The 26,884-nt window shown below is 46.2% G+C and overlaps 1 protein-coding gene across 1 annotated transcript in view; it reads left to right on the top strand.

Annotated features, from left to right (window-relative positions):
- Window positions 1-26,884, top strand: part of ddah1 (dimethylarginine dimethylaminohydrolase 1) — a 122,028-nt gene that overhangs the window by 70,856 nt on the left and 24,288 nt on the right. Inside the window, exons 2-3 of the mRNA XM_071346190.1 lie at window positions 25,045-25,144; window positions 26,221-26,294. Coding sequence (XP_071202291.1) covers window positions 25,045-25,144; window positions 26,221-26,294 — 174 coding nt within the window. The remainder of the gene's footprint in view (window positions 1-25,044; window positions 25,145-26,220; window positions 26,295-26,884) is intronic.

Genomic DNA, 26,884 nt, shown 5'->3' with positions numbered 1-26,884 from the left:
GTGTAGGAAGGGTAGAGAGATGTTGGAGGGTTAGAGAGGTGTTGGAGAGGTGTATGAGGGCTAGAGAGGTGTAGGAGGGGTAGAGGAGTAGAGTAAAGGAGTAGAGTTACAAAAAGGCAACCCATACCCTCTCCCACGCATACGCACGCACACACACACACACACACACCTTCCACAAACCCTGTTGCCACCCCTCTCTACTCGCTATATTTGTGGAGCCGTCAGAGCACAGTGTGAATGTAAAATGTGTGAAATGGCTAGCTAGTTAGCGGGGTGCACGCTAATACTTTCCAGGTCTATGCCCAAACAGTTCGAGCTTCTAATCTTAAAAATGTATCTCTCCAGAAATAAGTCTCTCACTGTTGCCGCCTGTTATAGACCCCCCTCAGCTCCCAGCTGTGCCCTGGACACCATAAGTGAATTGATTGCCCCCCATCTATCTTCAGAGTTCGTTCTGTTAGGTGACCTAACTGGGATATGCGTAACGCTCCAGCAGTTCTACAATCTAAGCTAGATGCTACCAATCTCACACAAATTATCAAGGAACCCACCAGGTACAACCCTAAATCCGTAAACATGGGCACCCTCCTAGATATTATCCTGACCAACTTGTCCTCCAAATACACCTCTGCTGTTTTCAATCAGGATCTCAGCGATCACTGCCTCATTGCCTGCATCCGCTATGGGTCTGCGGTCAAACGACCACCCCTCATCACTGTCAAACGCTCCCTAAAACACTTCTGCGAGCAGGCCTTTCTAATCAACCTGGCCCGGGTATCCTGGAAGGATATTGCACTCATCCCATCTGTCGAGGATGCCTGGTCAAAAGTAACTTCCCCACCATCTTAAATAAGCATGCCCATTTCAAAAAATGTAGAACTAAGAACAGATATAGCCCTTGGTTCACTCCAGACCTGACTGCCCTTGACCAGCATAAAAAACATCCTGTAGCGGCCTGCACTAGCATCGAATAGTCCCCGCGATATGCAACTTTTCAGGGAAGTCAGGAACCAATACACGCAGTCTGTCAGGAAAGCACAGGCTAGCTTTTTCAAACATAAATTTGCATCCTGTAGCTCTAACTCCAAAAAGTTTTGGGACACTGTAAAGTCGATGGAGAATAAGAGCACCTCCTCCCAGCTGCCCACTGCATTGAGGCTAGGTAACACTGTCATCACCGATAAATCCACGATAATCGAGAATTTCAATAAGCATTTCTCTACTGCTGGCCATGCTTTCCTCCTGGCTACCCCAACCTCGGCCAACAGCTCCGCACCCCCCACAGCTACTTGCTCAAGCCTTCCCAGCTTCTCCTTCAGCCAAATCCAGATAGCAGATGTTCTGAAAGAGCTGCAAAACCTGGACCCGTACAAATCAGCCGGGCTAGACAATCTGGACCCTCTCTTTCGAAAAATATCCGCCGCCATTGTTGCAACCCCTATTACCAGTCTGTTCAACCTCTCTTTCGTATTGTCCGAGATCCCTAAAGATTGGAAAGCTGCCGCGGTCATCCCCCTCTTCAAAGGGAGTGACACTCTAGACCCAAACTGTTACAGACCTATATCTATCCTGCCCTGCCTTTCTAAAGTCTTCGAAAGCCAAGTTAATAAACAGATCACTGACCATTTCGAATCCCACCGTACCTTCTCCGCTGTGCAATCCGGTCTTCGAGCTGGTCACCGGTGCACTTCAGCCATGCTCAAGGTACTAAACGATATCATAACCACCATTGATAAAAGACAATACCCTGCAGCCGTCTTCATCGACCTGGCCAAGGCTTTCGAGTCTGTCAATCACCACATTCTTATCTGCAGACTGAACAGCCTTTGTTTCTCAAATGACTGCCTCGCCTGGTTCACCAACTACTTCTCAGACAGAGTTCAGTGTGTCAAATCGGAGGGCCTGTTGTCCGGACTTCTGGCAGTCTCTGTGGGGGTGCCACAGGGTTCAATTCTCGGGCCGACTCTTTTCTCGGTATACATCAATGATGTTGCTCTTGCTGCTGGTGATTCTCTGATCCACCTCTACGCAGACGACACCATTCTGTATACTTCTGGCCCTTCTTTGGACACTGTGTTAACAAACCTCCAAACGAGCTTCAATGCCATACAACTCTCCTTCGGTGGCCAACAACTGCTCTTAAATGCAAGTAAAACTAAATGCAGGCTCTTCAACCGATCGCTGCCCGCACCTGCCCACCCGTCCAGAATCACTACTTTGGATGCTTCTAACTTGGAATATGTGGACAACTACAAATACCTAGATGTCTGGTTAGACTATAAACTCTCCTTCCAGACTCCCATTAAGCATCTCCAATCCAAAATTAAATCTAGAATCGGCTATATAGCCTCATTATTGTTATTTTATTGTTGCTTTTTATTTTTTACTTTAGTTCATTTAGTAAATATTTTCTTAACCAACAATGCCGTTTTAAAGAAAATAAAGTTAAGGGCTTGTAAGTAAGCATTTGACGATAAGGTTGTATTCGACGCATGTGACAAATAAAATTTGATTTGATACCGCACTTACGCTCACACCCTATGAGACTTCCCTTGTGAGTTTACTGCATACTGAAGCATGCCTATAAGAATCAGATGCTACTGTGCCGAAGTTTCTTTCAACTCATCTTTATAATGGATAGTGATAGAGTGCTTATTATAGTGATAGAGTGCTTATGAAATAAAAAAGTATTATTATTATTACTAGTTTGTTAGAAAGACTCGTTCCCAGTGTGGAAGGGTAGTTGACTCATTCCCAAGAGCGAGGGAGGGTGTGAGTGAATCACTTTGACAGAAAACAAACAAAGTGAACGTCCTTATTGTGGAGCCCTTAACAAAGCCAGTCTTCAACATGGTGTATCTAATGATAGTGACAGAAAAACCGCCTTTCTCTCTCAATGCTCTGAATGCCAGGGCAGATGCCTGAGCTGTTATAGCAGCTGCCTTGATACAGTTGAAAACAAACTCTCCGTTTGACTAACAAGAGATATAATGGTCCCCTTCTTGCCTAACACCCCAGGGGGTTGGAGCGTTAATGGTAACACCAAGGGGATGGGACTGAAATGTACCCCCAGCAGGGTGAGAGGGGTGGGGGGTGGGAGGGGGGCTACCTGGGGGTTCACTCTGGCTCGCTTGGGTAACAGGGTGGAGGGTGGAACATAACAGAATAGAAGAGAACATAGGGTGGAGAACCCTACCTTGCCAAGTCTCTCAAGTGCTTCCCCTCTCTCTCTCTGTCTCTCTCTCATCCTCTGTCGCCACCCCTTCTCTCTCTCCTTTTTTCATATCTCCCTGTAACTCTAACTCTGAGAGTTTTCTATGTGAGGTTCCTCAGACCTAAAGTCAGTGTCCAGCACAACAATCCACACTCAGACCATAATGTACCCTGCCACACCCTCCATAGTACCCTGGCATGCCATAAGTGTGTCAGCCTCACAGGTTGTTTGAATATCCTGGTAGTCCAAATGAAAGCGGTCTGGCAGCAGTTGGCTCTTGTCTGCCTCCTAAATGGCACCCTTTTCAAATCAAATCAAATCCCCTTTGTACTGCACTACCTTTGACCAAAGCCCTGCGCTCTACACTATGTAGGAAAATGGAATGCAATTTTGGACAAAGCTTCAGTCTGGCAGTGGTTGGATCTAGGTCTCTGGCTCTAGCTAGCTTCCTCGCCTTTTCTCTGCTGTTGAGCCAGGCGGCCAGATCTCCTGTGGATGTTGCTCTGCTCTGCTGTGAAGTTCTAGATGAAAATACTGTTCCTGCTTTACTTTGACCTACTTCTCAAAGATGGATGTAATCCCTAAGCAGATGGTTGTGTGTTAAGAGCGATAAAGAGAGAGAGGAGAGAATGGATGGCTTGGTTAACTTAGCCGCAGCTATCTTTCCAATGTATTCCACTGGGATTTGTATGGATACCGACCTGCCTGGCCTGGACAAGGCTTTGAGAGGTTATTTTCATTAGACTGTTGTTCCTTTGTTAGCAGGTTGTGTTCTGTAACCCAGTTCACTGCAGGAATGGAACATTTGACTATAGTTACAGAAGCTGGTCATATAGTATGCTATTTATGGAACACAAAGCAGGGCATAAAGTATGACATTTACGCAACACAAATATAATTGACACAGTACTGTGTGTGTGAGAGAAAGTGAGATAGCTCGGCAGCTGTGTTGGTGTAATGGAGAGTTAGATGTTAGAGGGGACAGTCCAGAGCTGTGTTGGTGTAATGGAGAGTTAGATGTTAGAGGGGACAGTCCAGAGCTGTGTTGGTGTAATAAAGAGAGATGTTAGAGGGAACAGTCCAGAGCTGTGTTGGTGTAATAAAGAGAGATGTTAGAGGGGACAGTCCAGAGCTGTGTTGGTGTAATGGAGAGTTAGATGTTAGAGGGGACAGTCCAGAGCTGTGTTGGTGTAATAAACAGAGATGTTAGAGGGAACAGTCCAGAGCTGTGTTGGTGTAATAAAGAGAGATGTTAGATGGGACAGTCCAGAGCTGTGTTGGTGTAATGGAGAGTTAGATGTTAGAGGGGACAGTCCAGAGCTGTGTTGGTGTAATAAGGAGAGATGTTAGAGGGGACTGTCCAGAGCTGTGTTGGTGTAATGGAGAGTTAGATGTTAGAGCGGAATGTCCAGAGCTGTGTTGGTGTAATAAGGAGAGATGTTAGAAGGGACAGTCCAGAGCTGTGTTGGTGTAATAAGGAGAGATGTTAGAGGGGACAGTCCAGAGCTGTGTTGGTGTAATAAAGAGAGATGTTAGATGGGACAGTCCAGAGCTGTGTTGGTGTAATGGAGAGTTAGATGTTAGAGCGGAATGTCCAGAGCTGTGTTGGTGTAATAAGGAGAGATGTTAGAGGGGACAGTCCAGAGCTGTGTTGGTGTAATAAGGAGAGATGTTAGAGCGGAATGTCCAGAGCTGTGTTGGTGTAATAAGGAGAGATGTTAGAGGGGACAGTCCAGAGCTGTGTTGGTGTAATAAAGAGAGATGTTAGAGGGGACAGTCCAGAGCTGTGTTGGTGTAATAAAGAGAGATGTTAGAGGGGACAGTCCAGAGCTGTGTTGGTGTAATAAAGAGAGATGTTAGAGGGGACAGTCCAGAGCTGTGTTGGTGTAATAAAGAGAGATGTTAGAGGGGACAGTCCAGAGCTGTGTTGGTGTAATGGAGAGTTAGATGTTAGATGGGACAGTCCAGAGCTGTGTTGGTGTAATGGAGAGTTAGATGTTAGAGCGGACTGTCCAGAGCTGTGTTGGTGTAATAAAGAGAGATGTTAGAGGGGACAGACCAGAGCTGTGTTGGTGTAATGGAGAGTTAGATGTTAAAAGGGACAGTCCAGAGCTGTGTTGGTGTAATGGAGAGTTAGATGTTAGAAGGGACAGTCCAGAGCTGTGTTGGTGTAATGGAGAGTTAGATGTGCATCAAGGTAACAGTAGCCCTGCCAGGGTCTTATTAGCCCTCACTAACACACTCTCCCTAGCTGCTGCTGCTGTGTGAATGCGTTCGTGTTACCCTCAAGGACAGGTATGCAAATTCTGAGGGAACCACTCAGTGAGAATCATTGACCATAGCAACAAACTGTGATTGAGTCCTTAAAGAGTGTATGCCTTTAAAAAGCAATGGATCCCTTTGAAAATGGCCTATGTGGTATTGATATAAGTCAGAAATAGTTATTCTAGTGTCAGAATTGACTACAAAATGTAAATAGGATCATTTTGGTCATAAAGTCAGTCTCGTCTAATATGAGTTGAGTTTTGATTTGAAGAAGTCCATTTGCCCACTAACATGAGGTGATCAGCTGTGGTGATTGCTCTGTATCCAATAGCATAGACAGTGAGACAGACCTGCCCAGTAGCTCCGACTTTGTTTACATAAGACAAAACGTCGCACATTTTTTTACATGAGAAATACTACACCAAACACATTACTTACATGTAAAATTGTGCAACTAAAACATCCTCTGCAAGAAAAAGTTAAATGACAGAATTCTTTAGTTATCTTACATTCATACTGGGAATTTTGAGGAGGTAAAATAGGCTACCGTGTCTCATGAGTGACAAACATCATTGACCAAACGTGGAATGGTCAGGAAACACACCTCCAAGACTGAAATCTCGTTTTGTTTTATGAGCAACATAAAAACATGTGCCAATCGGCATGTTCAGTGGGCTCTTTAAGGCTCTCTGTTACTCCTATCATCACTGAACAGAGTTCAGTCATCTCTCTGGTTCTTCCATGACGTCAAATATGTACTAAAAAGATCTGATAACGTTATCCTGATGGATATTCTCTGGGGTAGATAGCTTTGAAAGGTAGCTTTGTCATTAGTGTTTTCCTACTCCGATCAGCATTCCCATTCCATTCTGTGAACTTCCTTCTTGCATTAGTCCTATATGTTCATACTCATCTGTGTTCTGGGATTGGGAAGGGTGCAATTGCTGCCGGCAATTTGTGGCATTCCTGCATCTGAATCCTTCTTTATACTTCGATTAGTACATTTTTAAGCTAGTACAGGCGGGAGGCAGGGACGCTCCTGTACAATAGATGGCGGTAATGCACCATAACGTTGAGGGGAATGCCCACATGCAGGAACACTCAGAATTGTGGGCCGCAATCACACACTATTGCTGGGATGTCCAGCCAAAGCACTAAATCAAATCAAACTTTATTTGTCACATGCGCCAAATACAACAAGTGTAGACCTCACCGTGAAATGCTTACAAGCCCTTAACCAATAGTGCAGTTCAGGAAGAGTTAAGAAAATATTTACCAACTAAAATAAAGTAATAATAAAAAGTAACACAATAACGAGGCTATATACAGGGGGTACCGGTACCGAGTCAGTGTGCGAGGGTACAGGTTAGTTGAGGTAATTTGTACATGTAGGTAGGGGTAAAGTGACTATGCATAGATAATAAACAGCGAGTAGCAGCGTGTGTAAAAACAATGGTTGGGGGGGTAAAAAAAAAAGGTTTTGTCATGCCCTCTTCACGACTGTCTTGGTGTGTTTGGACCATGATAGTTCGTTGGTGATGTGGACACCAAGGAACTTAAAACTCTCTACCATTGATGACAAATGAACTTGACTTTTCCCAACTCATATTGCCCGATGGCCATGGAATAAAAGTGAGGCTATTTAATTCTCTATTCATGTTCCGACTATTAGTAGCCTGGTCCCACATCTGTTAGTGATGTCATGCATGACAGTGACCATAGGAGTTGTCAAGGCAGCACAAACAGATCTGGGACCAGACTACCTAGGGCCTCAGTCCAAAATACCATGCTGTTAATACTAAGTGTCATCTCAAGCCAATCACAGAGTACAATCTCAGTGAACTCATGCGTACAGTACATATATACAGTTGAAGTCGGAAATTTACATACACCTTAGCCAGGTACATTTAAACTCAGTTTTTCACAATTCTTGACATTTAATCCTAGTAAAAATTCCCTGTCTTAGGTCAGTTAGGATCACCCCTTTATTTAAGAATGTGAAATGTCAGAATAATAGAGAGAGAATAATAGTAGAGAGAATTATTTATTTCATATTTTATTTCTTTCATCACATTCCCAGTGAGTTATAAGTTTACATACACTCAATTAGTATTTGGTAGCATTGCCTTTCAATTGTTTAACTTGAGTCAAACATTTTGGGTAGTCTTCCACAAGCTTCCCACAATAAGTTGAGTGAATTTTGTCCCATTCCTCCTGACAGAGCTGGTGTAACTGAGTCAGATTTGTAAGCCTCCTTTGCTCGCACACGCTTTTTCAGTTCTGCCCACAAATGTTCCATGGGATTGAGGTCAGGGCTTTGTGATGGCCATTCCAATACCTTGACTTTGTTGTACTTAAGCCATTTTGTCACAACTTTGGAAGTATGCTTGGGGTCATTGTCCATTTGGAAGACCCATTTGCGACCAAGCTTTAACTTCCTGACTGATGTCTTGAGATTTTGCTTCAATATGTCCACATCATTTTCCCCCCTTATGATGCCATCTATATTGTGAAGTGCACCAGTCCCTCCTGCAACAAAGCACCCCCACAACATGATGCTGCCACCCCTGTGCTTCACGGTTAGGATGGTGTTCTTCGGCTTGCAAGCCTCCCCCTTTTTCCTCCAAACATAATGATGGTTATTATGGCCAAACAGTTCTATTTTTGTTTCATCAGACCAGAGGACATTTCTCCAAAAAGTACGATCTTTGTCCCCATGTGCAGTTGCAAACCATAGTCTGGCTTTTTTATGACAGTTTTGGAGCAGTGGCCTCTTCCTTGCCGAGCGGCCTTTCAGGTAATGTCGATATAGGACTCGTTTTACTGTATATATACTTTTGTACCCGTTTCTTCCAGCATCTTCACAAGGTCCTTTGCTGTTGTTCTGCGGTCGATTTTGATACGGGTGTGTACGGGAGGCGAAGTCAGGTGCAGGAGAGCAGAGTAGAGTTAACAGGTACACTTTTATTCTGGTCAATAAATAAGCACAAAATGAGATCAAAGTGCCCAAAACACGGAACATGTACAAAAGTCTATTGCGTGAACATACCCACATAACAATAAACAATTACACACAAAGACATGGAGAGGAACAGAGTACTAAATACATGCAGTGTGATTAGATAATGAAAACCAGGTGTGTATGGAAACAAGAGAAAACAAATAGACATATGAAAAATGGAGCGGCGATGGCTAGAAAGCCAGTGATGTCGATTGCTGAACACCGCCCGAACAAGGAGAGGAGCCAACTTTGGTGGAAGTTGTGACAGTACCCCCCCCCCCCCCCCCCCCCTTGACGCACGGCTCCAGCGGAGCGCCGACACCGGCCTCGGGGTCGACCCGGAGGGCGAGGCGCAGGGCGACCCGGCCGGCGACTATGAAACTCCCGTAGCAGTTCGGGGTCCAGAATATCCGCAACCGGGACCCAGCACCTCTCCTCCGGACCGTACCCCTTCCACTCCACGAGGTACTGAAGGCCCGACGCCTCGAATCCAGGATGGTACGAACGGAGTATGCCGGGGCCCCCTCGATGTCCAGAGGGGGCGGAGGAACCTCCCGCACCTCAGATTCCTGGAGCGGACCAGCCCCCACCGGCCTGAGGAGAGACACATGGAACGAGGGGTTAATAAGGTAATCAGAGGGAAGCTGTAATCTGTAACACACCTCGTTCACCCTCCTCGGGACTTTGAATGGCCCCACAAACCGCGGACCCAGCATCCGGCATCCAGTTCTGCGCCATCTCGGCCCAGGGCACGAACGCCGCCCACTCCCCCGGCCGGTTCTGGCAATAGGACCGCAGAAACCTGCCCACATCCTGGTTGACTCTCTCTACCTGCCCGTTACTCTCAGGGTGAAAACCCGAGGTAAGGCTGATCGAGACCCCGAGACGTTCCATGAACGCCTTCCAGACTCTCGACGTGAACTGGGGACCCCGATCAGACACTATATCCTCAGGCACCCCGTAGTGCCGGAAGACGTGAGTAAACAGGGCTTCCGCAGTCTGTAGGGCCGTAGGAAGACCGGGCAGTGGGAGGAGACGACAGGACTTAGACAAACGATCCACAACGACCAGGATTGTAGTGTTTCCCTGTGAAAGAGGTAGATCAGTTAAGAAATCCACAGACAAATGTGACCAAGGTCGTTGTGGAACGGGTAAGGGGTGTAGCTTACCTCTGGGCAGGTGTCTCGTAGCCTTGCACTGGGCACACACCGAGCAGGAGGAAACATAAACCCTCACGTCCTTAGCCAAGGTGGGCCACCAGTACTTCCCAGTCAGACAGCGCACCATCCGACCGACCCCCGGATGACCATAGGAGGGTGACGTGTGGGCCCAATAGATCAGCTGGTCACGGACAGCAGACGGAACGTACATACGCCCGACGTAACACTGGAGAGGAGTGGGCTCTGTACGCAACGCCTGCTCAATGTCCGCGTCCAGCTCCCACATGACCGGCGCTACCAGGCAGGAGGCCGGGAGTATGGGAATCTGATCCATGGGCCGCTCCTCTGTGTCATACAGCCGGAATAGTGCGCCTACCTTCTTATTCTGGGAACCTGGTCTGTTGGACAGGGTTAACACAAAACGGGTAAAGAACATGGCCCACCTTGCCTGACGAGGATTCAGTCTCCTCGCTGCCCGGATGTACTCCAGGTTGCGGTGCTCAGCCCAGATGAGGAAAGGGTGTTTAGCCCCCTCAAGCCAATGTCTCCACACCTTCAACGCTTTAACCACAGCCAACAGCTCCCGGTCCCCCACATCATAGTTACGCTCCGCTGGGCTGAGCTTCTTCGAGAAGAAAGCACAGGGGCAGAGTTTCGGTGGCGTACCCGAGCGCTGTGAGAGCACGGCTCCTATCCCAGCCTCGGACGCGTCCACCTCCACTATGAATGCCAAAGAGTGATCCGGATGGGCCAGCACAGGAGCCGAAGTAAACAGAGCTCTTAGCTGCCCAAAAGCCCTGTCCGCCTCAGCCGACCACTGCAATCGTACGGGACCCCCCTTCAGCAGTGAGGTAATGGGAGCAGCCACCTGGCCAAAACCCCGGATAAATCTCTGGTAGTAATTGGCAAACCCTAAAAATCGCTGCACCTCCTTTACCGTGGTGGGAGTCGGCCAATTACGCACGGCTGCAATATGGTCACTCTCCATCTCCACCCCTGCTGTGGAAATGCAATACCCTAGGAAGGAGATGACCTGCTGAAAGAACAGGCATTTCTCGGCCTTGACGTACAGGTCATGCTCCAACAATCGTCCAAGTACCCTGCGTACCAAGGACACATGCTCGGCGCGTGTAGCGGAGTATATCAGAATGTCATCGATATACACCACTACACCCTGCCCGTGCAGGTCCCTGAAAATCTTGTCTACAAAGGATTGGAAAACTGATGGAGCATTCATCAACCCGTACGGCATGACGAGGTCCTCATAATGCCCTGAGGTGGTACTAAACGCTGTCTTCCACTCGTCTCTCTCCCGGATACGCACCAGGTTATACGCACTCCTGAGATCCAGTTTCGTGAAGAAGCGCGCCCCATGCATTGACTCAATCGCCGTGGCGATAAGAGGTAGTGGGTAACTGTACCTCACCGTGATTTGATTGAGACCTCTATAGTCAATGCACGGGCGTAGACCTCCATCTTTCTTCTTCACAGAAAAGAAACTTGAGGAGACGGGTGAAGTGGATGACCGAATGTACCCCTGACGCAGGGATTCAGAGACATATGTCTCTATAGCCACCGTCTCCGCTTGTGACAGGGGATACACGTGACTCCTGGGAAGCGCAGCGTCTTCCAGGAGATGTATCGCACAATCCCCCTGACGATGAGGTGGTAATTGAGTTGCCTTCTTTTTACAGAAGGCGAGAGCCAAATCGGCATATTCTGGGGGGATGCGCACGGTGGAGACCTGGTCTGGACTTTCCACCGTGGTAGCACCAACGGAAACCCCTACACACCTCCCCGAGCACTCTCGCGACCACCCCGTGAGAGCCCTCTGTTGCCAGGAAATAGTGGGGTTATGATGAGCCAACCAGGGAAGGCCTAGTACCACGGGAAACGCAGGACAATCAATGAGGAAAAGACAGATTTTCTCCTCGTGACCCCCCTGCATCTCCATGGCCAGGGAGATGGTGGCCTCCCTGATTAGTCCGGACCCTAATGGTCGACTATCCAGAGTGTGAACCGGGAAGGGTCTAACTACAGGAATAATGGGGATCCCTAAACTAAGGGCTAACGCTCTGTCGATAAAATTCCCAGCTGCGCCTGAATCGACGAGCGCCTTATGCTGGGAATGCGGAGAAAACTCAGGGAAACAGACAGGTACAAACTGGTGGTCAACAGAGGACTCTGGATGAGAGTGGTGCAGACTCACCTGGGGTGACGCCAGAGTGTCCTGCCTGTTGCCTCGACTCCCAGAGGAACCGACACGGCACCGACCGACAGTGTGCCCTCATCACGTGCACCACAGATGGTGCACGTGATGGTTCCTCCTCCAGTCTCCCTACGCGCAGCCCCTCCTAACTCCATGGGCACCGGAGCGGGGGTGCTGGGAGATGGCACTGACAGAGCCCCTTCTGGACGTCCGCGGGTGACCAGCAGGTTATCCAACCGGATGGACAAATCCACCAGTTGGTCAAAGGAGATGGTGGTATCCCTGCAGGCCAGCTTACGTCGGACGTCCTCGCGCAGGCTGCACCGATAATGGTCGATGAGGGTCCTCTCGTTCCAGCCTGCTCCGGCGGCCAAGGTCCGGAATTCCAGGGCGAATTCCTGGGCGCTCCTCGTCCCCTGCCTCAAATGGAAAAGCCGTTCTCCCGCCGCTCTCCCTTCGGGCGGATGGTCGAAGACAGCCCGGAAGCGACGGGTGAACTCCTCGAAGTGGACCAACGCCGCATCCTCTTCTCCCCACACAGCGTTTGCCCACTCCAGAGCTCTCCCTGAGAGGCATGAGACGAGGGCAGACACTCTCTCCCTTCCCGAGGGAGCTGGGTGCACAGTGGCCAGGTAAAGGTCCAGTTGTAATAGGAATCCCTGACACTGTGTGGCCGTCCCATCATACTCCCTGGGAAGGGAGAGACGTATCCCACTGGGACTGGCTCCGAATGGGACGGGTAGAGGCAACCCCGGTTGCGCTGGTCGAGGCACTGGAGAGACCTGTCTCTCCCAGCGGTCCATAGTCTGGACAACACGATCCATCATGGCACCAAGATGATGTAACATAGCCGAATGTTCCTGGACGCGCTCCTCGACTCCTCTAACCGGGGTACCTGCTCCTGCTGACTCCATCGTAGGTTGTGTAATTCTGTTACGGGTGTGTACGGGAGGCGAAGTCAGGTGCAGGAGAGCAGAGTAGAGTTAACTTTTACTGCCTCAGAAACCCGGATCCGGGAGCACCCCCCACCCCCCACACACTGATTAGCATAGATAGCATAGCTTCAGAAGTAGATAGTAGCATCTAAATATCATTAAATCACAAGTCCAAGACACCAGATGAAAGATACAGATCTTGTGAATAAAGCCACCATTTCAGATTTTTAAAATGTTTTACAGGGAAGACAAAATATGTAAATCTATTAGCTAAACACGTTAGCAAAATACACCACTATTCTAACTCCATCAGTTTCTTACTCCTTCAGGTGCTATCACCAATTCGGCTCAACTAAGATATTGATAGCCAATAACCTATAAAAAAAACCATCAGATGACAGTCTGATAACATATTCATGGTATAGGATAGTTTTTGTTAGAAAAAAGTGCATATTTCAGGTAGAAATCACAGTTTACAATTGCACCGACCATCACAAATCCACTAGAATTACTAGATAGAGCAACGTGTATGACCAATTTACTCATCATAAAACATTTCATAAAAATAGACAAAGCATAGCAATGGAAAGACCCAGTTCTTGTGATTTCAGACCATATTTCAGATTTTCTAAGCGTTTTTCAGCGAAAACACAATAAATCGATAAGTTAGCATACTACATGTTCCAACGTTACCAGAGCATCGATTCCAGCCAAAGAGCGCTATAACGTAACCACCGCCAAAAGATATTAATTTTTTCACTAACCTTCTCAGAATTCTTCCGATGACACTCCTGTAACATCATTTTACAACATACATATACAGTTTGTTCGAAAAGGTGCATATTTAGCCATACAAAACCGTGGTTACACAATGAAAATACTAGGAAATCAAGCCTCAATATGTCTGACGTCATCTATCAGAGTGATCTAGTTTAATTAAAAGCTAATCATATACTTGACTAAAAAATACAGGGTTGACAGGAATCGAAAGACAAATTAGTTCTTAATGCAACCGCTGATTTACATTTTTAAAATTATCCTTACTTTTCAATACAGGGTTGGCCAAGTGAAGCTATACCAAACAAAATGGCGATGTATGCGTTTAAAATATTTCGACAGAAACACGGTTTATCATATTAAATATTGCTTACTTTGAGCTGATCTTCCATCATATTCTTGGGCAATGTATCCTTTCTATGTTATAAACGTCTTTTGGTCGATAGATGTCCTCTGTCCTTCGAAATGTCCACTAACAACGACCGAGACCGCGAAACGTTCCCAAAGCTAGAAAGTGCACGACAAATAAATTCCTCAGAATCGCACTAAACGGATATAAATTGCTATAAAACGGTTAAAATTCACTACCTTATGATGTTTTTAACAACTATAACGACTGAAAACATGACCGGAGAAATACTGCTGGTTAGAAAACGATTTGGAACGAGGCAGGTCCGATGGCCTTCACGCTTGAGGCGCACGTTGAGAAAGAGGGGTCTCTGTACATTTTTGTCATTTATAATGGCTGTGAACGTCCCATAGAGTTCATTGAAAACGTGATGACGTACAGACACCCAGAGGAAGACGTAGGTAGTGTCGGTTTCTTCATAGCATTCACTGTGGCCTTATAAACAGACCCCAGATCAGAGGTAAAAATTTCTGAAATCTGAACCCTGTCATGAAAAGTGCTGTAGAAATTGTTCTGTACCACTCAGAGACAAAATTTCAACTCCTATAGAAACTATAGACTGTTTTCTATCCAATAATAACAATAATATGCATATTGTACGATCAAGAATTGAGTACGAGGCAGTTTAATTTGGAAATGTAAAAAAAAAAATAATGCTAACAGCTCCCCCTATTGACAAAAGGTTAACAGGCGCACCTTTATTCCAGTCAATAAATAAGCACAAAAATGACATCAAAGTGCCCAAAACATGGAATATGTACAAATGTCTAGCTCGTGAACATACCCACCACATAACAATAAACAATTACACACAAAGACATGGAGGGGAACAGAGGACTAAATAGATGCAGTGTGATTAGATAATGAAAACCAGGTGTGTATGGAAACAAGACAAAACAAATAGACATATGAAAAATGGAGCGGCGATGGCTAGAAAGCCGGTGACATCGATCGAACAAGGAGAGGAGCCGACTTCGGTGGAAGTCGTGACAGATTTGCACTTTTCACACCAAAGTACGTTCATCTCCAGGAGACAGAACGCATCTCCTTCCTGAGCGGTATGACGGCTGCGTGGTCCCATGGTGTTTATACTTGCCTACTATTGTTTGTACAGATGAACGTGGTACCTTCAGGCGTTTGGAAATTGCTCCCAAGGATGGACCAGACTTGTAGAGGTCTACAATTTTTTGCTGATTTCTTTTGATTTTCCCATGATGTCACGCAAAGAGGCACTGAGTTTGAAGATAGGCCTTGAAATACATCCACAGGTACACCTCCAATTGACTCGAATGATGTCAATTAGCCTATCAGAAGCTTCTAAATCCATGACATAATTTTCTGAAATTTTCCAAGCGGTTTAAAGGCACAATCAATTTAGTGTATGTAAACTTCTGACCCACTGGAATTGTGATGCAGTGAATTATAAGTGAAATAATCTGTCTGTAAACAATTGTTGGAAAATGACTTGTGTCATGCACAAAGTAAATGTCCTAACCAACTTGTCAAAACTATAGTTTGTTAACAATACATTTGTGGAGTGGTTGAAAAACGAGTTTTAATGACTCCAACCTAAGTGTATGTAAACTTCCGACTTCAACTGTATCTGAGTCCAGTTAAAGGCAGCCCAAGAATCTTGGTAAGTAGCCGTTGTAACCACCCCCCTTTCATCCCTCTCTGAGATTCTCCTCACGGCAGGCAGTGACCTGGGGAATTCTGTCATTGACCCACCTGCCACCACTAACACTGTTGAGTAAAGTGTAACTTATCTGCAGGAGTTAACTTCATTACATGAGACTGTGTGGTGTGTTATGTTGGCCCCATGGAGCGTGGGACACTGTTACTGGGGGTAGAATGGGGTAGGATGACTGGGGGAAGCGGGGCTCTGGAATACTGGCCAAGGCTCTGGAATGTCATTGTGTTCTTCATTCCTATTCGAAATGTTCCAAGTTCTATCTGGCTGATGGTTCTTTTTAGCAATTAGATGCGATATCACTGCTGGGTCCAGAGTGTTCCAGGCAAGCAGGACAAGAGGGGGGTCTATACAAGCCCAGAGAAAAGGCTCTCCTGTCCTTTCTGCTCTCTCTGCTCCATCTCCCCTGTCTGCTCTGCCCAGGAACGGGAGGAATGTTGGCAGGCGGGGCCAAGAACAGAACATCTAAAACCCCCTCATGAATTTTAAAAGGCCTTTCTCATTCAAAGCAGGGCCTGGCTCTCAGCGTGTGGCCCTGGGCAGGGCGGGCCGGGCGGTGTAGCAGAAGAGTGGGTAGCGGCCGGTTGGAGAGCGGAGCTGGCACCCTCTTTACATAACATATTGGGATATTGGGTGTCCCAGGCCTGGGAGATAATGGCCACTCCGTCCGTGCGGCTAGGCTATCCAGATGGATTCTTGGCCCTGCCGTGCATGTCTGGAGAGAATGGGTGGAACAAGAGAGAGGGAGACAGAGAGAGACTGAACATTATAGAAGAGGGTTCCATTAGTTAGGCCAACAGTTGACCTTGTGCAGTTTAATGGGACTTATGAATGAACAAACAAATAACCTAGTTATATACAGGTAGACAGTTTAAATGGCCCTCTCATAGCCTCTTTAATTCAGCCAGAGCGTTAATGTGAGTGCATCAGGGTGTACGAGCTGGGAAGAGAAGAGGCCTATTGGAACAGAGCAGAGGGATTGTCAGCCTCAAAGTTGATTTATTCTAAGTAGCACCATGTCTGCTGAGCCTTGCAGAGGCCTAGTGGAGGCTTAGCAGCATGCTAATTGTTTTAGGCCCTGTACCAAATAGCACCCTATTCCCTATGAAGTGCAATGCTTTCGATCAGGGCCCATAGGGAATGGGGTGCCATTTGGGACGTCAGCCTTGTCTGCATGCTGATAGGCGCGCAACGTCAATCACCATTAGTTACAGCACCAACAGGTCTGTCTGCTGGAACGCCCATAGATAATTATGACACACTGCAGTGTGTGTGCGTGTGCGCGTGCGTGCGTGGAGACGAGCCATTCTACTCCCGGCCTTCTGCTATCTGCCAGAGAAACAGCAACCATTGAGATGCATTCTGAGCTGAGGCCTAGTTAGAGAGGTGGGTGGATGCTCAAGGCTCACACAATGGAGGTGTTTCCAGCTTTCCTGGCAAGAGAAGACCAAGGAAAGACAGAAATAAACATAAAATATTACTAGAGGAGGGACACAGTAAAGACTTAATAGAATCTACTTTTATTAACACTCATTTAACAATTACCTCATAAATTATGTGTGACTATAGCTAGGTCTTTAATCCATTGGCGACTGATTTTCATGTGCATGTTTCCACCAAACCACCAAGTCTTAGTGAGAGAACCACACACCAGTTTACTTCCATACTGTGGTTATTATATCAATAGTTGCGCATTAAGGAGTTTCCACTGCCATGTTTTGCATAATACATTTTACTGACACAAAAAGATCTCACCATGTTGAATGAACAAATGATCTGTCGGAAGTTATAAAATTGTACCAAAACTCCCGGTTTCCATCACAGCTGTCGTGATTTATTTTTTATATGGTATGACTTTACTCACATAAAAACTGTGGATAGAATCATGGTTATATATAGTCAGTAATATTAGTCCAATACGAACTGCTGTTAAGGGAGTACTACATTCTGGCAACTCATGGATACAATTTCTATGTCTCTGTGTGCAGTATGAAGGAAGTTAGAGGTATTCACGAACCAATGCTAACTAGCGTTAGCGCAATGACTGGAAGTCTACAGGTACATTAGCATTTGACTCTGGTTATGTAGAAAAATTTAATTGCCAGAATCTTGCAGTATCCCTTGAAGCATGTTAAGTACATTTTAGACAACAGCCATTCTGTGAGCCATTCAAAATGATGAGGAGAGTTATGTTACGTCAATCACCATTAGTTACAGAACAGGTCTGTCTGCTGGAACGCCCGTAGATAACTATGACACACTGTCTGTCTGTCTGTTGGAACGCCCATAGATAACTATGACACACTGTCTGTCTGTCTGTCTGTCTGCTGGAACGCCCATAGATAACTATGACACACTGTCTGTCTGTCTGTCTCCTGGAACGCCCATAGATAACTATGACACACTGTCTGTCTGTCTGTTGGAACGCCCATAGATAACTATGACACACTGTCTGTTGGAACGCCCATAGATAACTATGACACACTGTCTGTCTGTCTGTCTGTTGGAACGCCCATAGATAACTATGACACACTGTCTGTTGGAACGCCCATAGATAACTATGACACACTGTCTGTTGGAACGCCCATAGATAACTATGACACACTGTCTGTCTGTCTGTCTGTTGGAACGCCCATAGATAACTATGATACACTGTCTGTTGGAACGCCCATAGATAACTATGACACACTGTCTGTCTGTCTGTCTGTTGGAACGCCCATAGATAACAATGACACACTGTCTGTTGGAACGCCCATAGATAACTATGACACACTGTCTGTCTGTCTGTCTGCTGGAACGCCCATAGATAACTATGATACACTGTCTGTCTGTCTGTTGGAACGCCCATAGATAACTATGATACACTGTCTGTCTGTCTGTTGGAATGCCCATAGATAACTATGATACACTGTCTGTCTGTCTGTTGGAACGCCCATAGATAACTATGACACACTGTCTGTCTGTCTGTCTGCTGGAACGCCCATAGATAACTATGACACACTGTCTGTCTGTCTGTTGGAACGCCCATAGATAACTATGACACACTGTCTGTCTGTCTGTTGGAACGCCCATAGATAACTATGATACACTGTCTGTTGGAACGCCCATAGATAACTATGATACACTGTCTGTCTGTCTGTTGGAACGCCCATAGATAACTATGATACACTGTCTGTCTGTCTGTCTGTCTGTCTGTTGGAACGCCCATAGATAACTATGATACACTGTCTGTCTGTCTGTCTGTTGGAACGCCCATAGATAACTATGACACACTGTCTGTCTGTCTGTTGGAACGCCCATAGATAACTATGACACACTGTCTGTTGGAACGCCCATAGATAACTATGACACACTGTCTGTTGGAACGCCCATAGATAACTATGACACACTGTCTGTCTGTCTGTCTGTTGGAACGCCCATAGATAACTATGACACACTGTCTGTCTGTCTGTTGGAACGCCCATAGATAACTATGACACACTGTCTGTCTGTCTGTCTGCTGGAACGCCCATAGATAACTATGATACACTGTCTGTCTGTCTGTTGGAACGCCCATAGATAACTATGACACACTGTCTGTCTGTCTGTTGGAACGCCCATAGATAACTATGACACACTGTCTGTCTGTCTGTCTGTCTGTTGGAACGCCCATAGATAACTATGACACACTGTCTGTCTGTCTGTCTGTTGGAACGCCCATAGATAACTATGACACACTGTCTGTCTGTCTGTTGGAACGCCCATAGATAACTATGACACACTGTCTGTCTGTCTGTCTGCTGGAACGCCCATAGATAACTATGACACACTGTCTGTCTGTCTGTCGGCTGGAACGCCCGTAGATAACTATGATACACTGTCTGTCTGTCTGTCTGCTGGAACGCCCATAGATAACTATGACACACTGTCTGTCTGTCTGTTGGAACGCCCATAGATAACTATGACACACTGTCTGTCTGTCTGCTGGAACGCCCATAGATAACTATGATACACTGTCTGTCTGTCTGTTGGAACGCCCATAGATAACTATGACACACTGTCTGTCTGTCTGTCTGCTGGAACGCCCATAGATAACTATGATACACTGTCTGTCTGTCTGTTGGAACGCCCATAGATAACTATGACACACTGTCTGTCTGTCTGCTGGAACGCCCATAGATAACTATGACACACTGTCTGTCTGTCTGTTGGAACGCCCATAGATAACTATGACACACTGTCTGTCTGTCTGTCTGTCTGTTGGAACGCCCATAGATAACTATGATACACTGTCTGTCTGTCTGTTGGAACGCCCATAGATAACTATGACACACTGTCTGTTGGAACGCCCATAGATAACTATGATACACTGTCTGTTGGAACGCCCATAGATAACTATGATACACTGTCTGTCTGTCTGTTGGAACGCCCATAGATAACTATGACACACTGTCTGTCTGTCTGTCTGTTGGAACGCCCATAGATAACTATGACACACTGTCTGTCTGTCTGTTGGAACGCCCATAGATAACTATGATACACTGTCTGTCTGTCTGTCTGTCTGTTGGAACGCCCATAGATAACTATGACACACTGTCTGTCTGTCTGTCTGCTGGAACGCCCATAGATAACTATGATACACTGTCTGTCTGTCTGTCTGTTGGAACGCCCATAGATAACTATGACACACTGTCTGTCTGTCTGTCTGTCTGTTGGAACGCCCATAGATAACTATGACACACTGTCTGTCTGTCTGTCTGTCTGTCTGTTGGAACGCCCATAGATAACTATGACACACTGTCTGTCTGTCTGTCTGTCTGTTGGAACGCCCATAGATAACTATGACACACTGTCTGTCTGTCTGTCTGTCTGTCTGTCTGTCTGTCTGTCTGTCTGCTGGAACGCCCATAGATAACTATGACACACTGTCTGTCTGTCTGTCTGTTGGAACGCCCATAGATAACTATGACACACTGTCTGTCTGTCTGTCTGTCTGTCTGCTGGAACGCCCATAGATAACTATGACACACTGTCTGTCTGTCTGTCTGTCTGTTGGAACGCCCATAGATAACTATGACACACTGTCTGTCTGTCTGTCTGTCTGCTGGAACGCCCATAGATAACTATGACACACTGTCTGTCTGTCTGTCTGTCTGCTGGAAAGCACATAGATAACTATGACACACTGTCTGTCTGTCTGTCTGTCTGTCTGTCTGCTGGAACGCCCATAGATAACTATGATACACTGTCTGTTGGAACGCCCATAGATAACTATGATACACTGTCTGTCTGTCTGTTGGAACGCCCATAGATAACTATGATACACTGTCTGTTGGAACGCCCATAGATAACTATGACACACTGTCTGTCTGTCTGTCTGCTGGAACGCCCATAGATAACTATGACACACTGTCTGTCTGTCTGTTGGAACGCCCATAGATAACTATGACACACTGTCTGTCTGTCTGTCTGTCTGCTGGAAAGCACATAGATAACTATGACACACTGTCTGTCTGTCTGTCTGTCTGTCTGTCTGTCTGTCTGTCTGTTGGAACGCCCATAGATAACTATGATACACTGTCTGTTGGAACGCCCATAGATAACTATGATACACTGTCTGTCTGTCTGTTGGAACGCCCATAGATAACTATGACACACTGTCTGTCTGTCTGTTGGAATGCCCATAGATAACTATGATACACTGTCTGTCTGTCTGTCTGTTGGAACGCCCATAGATAACTATGACACACTGTCTGTCTGTCTGTCTGTTGGAACGCCCATAGATAACTATGACACACTGTCTGTCTGTCTGTTGGAACGCCCATAGATAACTATGACACACTGTCTGTCTGTCTGTTGGAACGCCCATAGATAACTATGATACACTGTCTGTCTGTCTGTCTGAACGCCCATAGATAACTATGACACACTGTCTGTCTGTCTGTCTGCTGGAACGCCCATAGATAACTATGATACACTGTCTGTCTGTCTGTCTGTTGGAACGCCCATAGATAACTATGACACACTGTCTGTCTGTCTGTCTGTCTGTCTGTCTGTCTGTTGGAACGCCCATAGATAACTATGACACACTGTCTGTCTGTCTGTCTGTCTGTCTGTCTGTCTGTCTGCTGGAACGCCCATAGATAACTATGACACACTGTCTGTCTGTCTGTCTGTCTGTTGGAACGCCCATAGATAACTATGACACACTGTCTGTCTGTCTGTCTGTCTGTCTGTCTGTCTGTCTGTCTGTCTGTCTGTCTGTCTGTCTGTCTGCTGGAACGCCCATAGATAACTATGACACACTGTCTGTCTGTCTGTCTGTTGGAACGCCCATAGATAACTATGACACACTGTCTGTCTGTCTGTCTGTCTGTGTCTGCTGGAACGCCCATAGATAACTATGACACACTGTCTGTCTGTCTGTCTGTCTGTTGGAACGCCCATAGATAACTATGACACACTGTCTGTCTGTCTGTCTGTCTGTCTGTCTGTCTGTCTGTCTGCTGGAACGCCCATAGATAACTATGACACACTGTCTGTCTGCCTGTCTGCTGGAAAGCACATAGATAACTATGACACACTGCTGTCTGTCTGTCTGTCTGTCTCCGTGCGTGCGTAAACCTGACCATTAGTTGGTGGGTTGACGAAGATTTGTGGAGGCTGCAGCTGTGATCGCAATAGCAGAGGCTCCAGTCCAGTCAGAGTGCCACATGGGGAGGCAGAGGGGAAGGTAAAAGAGAGGGGCAACTGCATTGGTGGAGGCTGGTCAGCTGTAGGGGAATGGTAGAGTAGGTTGGTCAGCTGTAGGGGAATGGTGGAGTAGACTGGTCAGCTGTAGGGGAATGGTAGAGTAGGTTGGTCAGCTGTAGGGGAATGGTGGAGTAGACTGGTCAGCTGTGGGGTAATGGTAGAGTAGGTTGGTCAGCTGTGGGGGAATGGTGGAGTAGGTTGGTCAGCTGTATGGGAATGGTGGAGTAGGTTGGTCAGCTGTAGGGGAATGGTGGAGTAGGTTGGTCAGCTGTAGGGGAATGGTGGAGTAGGTTGGTCAGCTGTAGGGGAATGGTGGAGTAGGCCAGGGTGGGTAGCTGGCTTAGCAGGGTGACTAAGGGGTGGGAACTCATTATGAAGTTGAATCTTAACCCCTTGTTGCGCTTTCTCCATCCTTAAACCGCAAGGAAGGAAAGAGTAGTGAGATATAGAGAAATGGAGATGAAACTAAATAAAGGGAAATGTTGACTTATGTGATTTCGCTCCCTACACAATATAAGGCCACAGAGAGGGAAAGTAGATCTATAATCTATTGTGCCTCATTCAATAGAACTTTTCCCCTTAGGGCAATTACTATTCATCTCAATTACTATTCATCTCAATTACTATTCATCTCAATTACTATTCATCATCTCAATTACTATTCATCTCAATTACTATTCATCTCAATTGGAGTGCTGAAGGTGTTGCCACTGATAACCTTCTAAAGGAAACAATGTCTGGTCCAATTCCAATAGCTATTTTCCTTGCTGACCATTAAGAATTGACTTCATAGTATCTACCTATAGGGAGGTACAAGGGGGGTCTTGGATGTGTGTGTATGTGTGCAAGTGTATGTGTATGGGAGAGTAAGAAACTATGTGTTTGTGTTATCTGTGCGTGGCCCACATGGCAGGCTACCTGGGTGACCTCATGGCTTGGCCCAGGTGTCTGGTGTGTGGAGAAGCAGAAGCCTTCGATCAGCGAACAGCTAGGCTGAGGTCATGGTGAGATAGAGGCCTGTGGAATCTCGTCGGTCCCAGTTCCCTGTGGACCCCAAAAACAGACTGGGTGGTCAGAGCCCTCACGGCCAGACGATACTGACCCAGTTCACCTCCACAAAACAACACACACACACACACACACACACACACACACACACACACACACACACACACACACACACACACACACACACACACACACACACACACACACACACACACACACACACACACACACACACACACACACACACACACACAGCTGACCCAGAGAATGCCCCAGGAACACTTTGACTTAGATGGATTGTTTTTTAATCCTCCAACCCTTTTTAGGTTAGTGTTGGTCTCCTCTCCCTGTACCCCTCTTTCCAGAGTCGCGGCCTCATAAAAACTTTAACATACTTCCTGTGTTATGACTTCGTGGATCGCTAAGATGATGTAATGATGATCTCTTGGACAGACTGTTTTGGTTTTACTGTCATGCTTCATAACAAGAACCTGGCTCTGCTGTCTGATCATCTGCCTTTTTAACGCTCGTATTTGACATGATATGTAATGATGATATCATCGTAATACCTTTCTGTGAATGAACGCTATTTGTTGGGCTGTGGGGCTACCCTCAGTATGTATATGATCCATATGATGTCATTGAGAGCTCTACTGTTGGTGTGTGTTGTAATGTAATCTCATTAACGTATAGCTCTTTACGTTACAGATTGATGGCATGCAGTGGATGCTCTGTGTGTGGGTCCCTATGTGCGTGTACCTGTGTCTTAACCATATGTGTCTCTCTCTGTGTCTTAACCATGTGTGTCTCTCTGTGTCTTAACCATATGTGTCTCTCTCTGTGTCTTAACCATATGTGTGTCTCTCTCTGTGTCTTAACCATGTGTGTCTCTCTCTGTGTCTTAACCATATGCGTCTCTCTCTGTCTTAACCATATGTGTCTCTCTCTGTGTCTTAACCATATGTGTCTCTCTCTGTGTCTTAACCATGTGTTTGTCTCTCTGTGTCTTAAACATGTGTGTGTCTGTCTGTGTCTTAACCATATGTGTGTCTCTCTCTGTGTCTTAACCATGTGTGTCTCTCTGTGTCTTAACCATATGTGTCTCTCTCTGTGTCTTAACCATGTGTGTGTCTCTCTGTGTCTTAACCATATGTGTCTCTCTCTGTGTCTTAACCATATGTGTGTCTCTATCTGTGTCTTAACCATGTGTGTCTCTCTGTGTCTTAACCATATGTGTCTCTCTCTGTGTCTTAACCACGTGTGTGTCTCTCTGTGTCTTAACCATATGTGTCTCTCTCTGTGTCTTAACCATATGTGTGTTTCTCTGTGTCTTAACCATGCGTGTGTCTCTCTGTGTCTTAACCATGTCTGTGTCTCTTTGTGTCTTAACCATGTGTGTGTCTCTCTGTGTCTTAACCATGTGTGTGTCCCTCTGTGTCTTAACCATGTGTGTGTGTCTCTGTGTCTTAACCATATGTGTATGTCTGTGTCTTAACCATATGTGTCTGCCTGTGTCTTAACCATATGTGTCTGTCTGTGTCTGCCTGTGTCTTAACCATATGTGTCTGTGTCTGCCTGTGTCTTAACCATGTGTGTCTCTCTGTGTCTTAACCATGTGTCTCTCTGTGTCTTTGTGTTTTCTAGACAGCGGCCATACGGCAGACCCTGAAGGAGCTGGGCCTGAACATCGTTGACATGTCTGATGAGACCGCCACTCTGGACGGAGGGGACGTCCTCTTTACAGGTACACCACCATATCCCATCAATAAAACACCATTACCTGCCAAGGCCACTGCCACTACCATAATTGATCACTATGGAAACTGCTATATTCAGTGAACTAAATATTTATGACCACTTTATCATGCAAATGATATGACCTATCACCACAGGGGTGTGAGTAAAAATTGTTCAGAATAGTTGTAATTCTGAATAGTCAAGTAGTTGATGTGACCTGAACTAAAATGGCAAATTACAAACTGACTGGCTGTCTGGTACCATTTTTATGCATGATTATATATGGTTCTCTCAAATGGAAAAGATGCCTCCCCCACACACACACACAAACACACACCACCTCATTTCATCAGCTGCCTTGTTCCACATCACAATAAACCTGATGAGAGCAGAGGTAGAGAAACCAAGGTCTTTATAATGTTCCCTCTGTACGTTCTGTATCAGTTGTTCTGCCCTGCCTGTGAATCTAGTGTTGTTCATTCTGTACGCTGTTTAGGGCTTGGAAAAAGCCCTAGAACACTTAATTGAGTTTCTAGACGTTGGCTCTCTCTCCGTGGTGTGTTCCTCCCATCTCATCCAGCTGAAATGGGTTTCACATGGCAGGCAGGGCTAGAAACATTTCCTCTTGGCAACGGCGTCGCTAATGGCTAATTTGTAAAAGCTCAGCAGCTACGCCCATTCGCTCTGCTCTGGAGTGGTGAGCAAAACGTTCAGGCCTGTAAGGGGTGCGTAACTGGTGGCAGAGAAGTCAGACGCAGGAGAGCAGAACTGGCTAATAACCAGAGCAGTTTAATATACCAAACCACCGGCATCCAGAATAACAACGTATGGGTACAAACCCGTCGTGCACCAGACAACAATGTGCACAAGCACTTTGAACAGAGGGTTAAATACACAACACGTAATGAGGGAATGAAAACCAGGTGTGTGGGAAAACAAGACAAAAGAAATAGAAAATGAAAAATGGATCGGCGATGGCTAGAAGACCGGTGACGTCTCTTCCTCCTCTCTCTCTATCTGTTTATGCCTCTATTTTCTCTCGCTCTCCATACTGACCACAGGTTGTCGTCTGTTTTTCCTCAGGTAGAGAATTCTTTGTGGGCCTTTCCAAACGGACCAATCAGAGAGGAGCTGAGATCCTGGCGGATGCGTTCAAGGTGAGTGAGAGCAGACTAGAGCAGTGCACCCTGGGATTATTCAGATTGACTTCCTGTGTCATCAAGCCACCATTAGTGAGGTAATCCTGGTCTCATTCAGGGGTCTCAAGGGCCACAGGGCATTCTAATCAGCTATTGATTAGGACATTGATTAGTTGGCAAACCTGGTGTATCAGGAATCTATGGTTAGTTAATGAGATGAATTGATTGAATTAGTACCAAAGAGAAACCAGAGAAAGCCTGCACATACTGTACTGAGATATTAGAGGACTGGAAGATCAGTGCATATACTCTAGGTAGATAGAGCTCTGGAGAAGAGGGTCATTCAACCCCAGTCTCCTTAACACACACACACACACACACAGTCAGAAGGCCTTTGCTGACTTGTAAGGTCATGGGGTCCTGGGGAGTTCAACCCCCAACAATAATCTGAATGTTTCTTACTGCCCTGTTTTTCTGCTCCTGTCTGTGACTAATTTAAATTCCACCATCGTATCTCTCTCAGCCTCTCACTTTTACTCGTTATTCTTGATAAGTCGGGTCTTTTTCCCTACTATCGTTTTTCCTCCTTCCTTTATCACATTTAGAAC

This window comes from Salvelinus alpinus, chromosome 16 (genome assembly GCF_045679555.1).
Source record: "Salvelinus alpinus chromosome 16, SLU_Salpinus.1, whole genome shotgun sequence".
In the NCBI taxonomy this organism is placed as follows: domain Eukaryota; kingdom Metazoa; phylum Chordata; class Actinopteri; order Salmoniformes; family Salmonidae; genus Salvelinus; species Salvelinus alpinus.
Note: the sequence above shows the minus strand (reverse complement) of the source record. Positions and strands in the feature narration are given on the sequence as shown.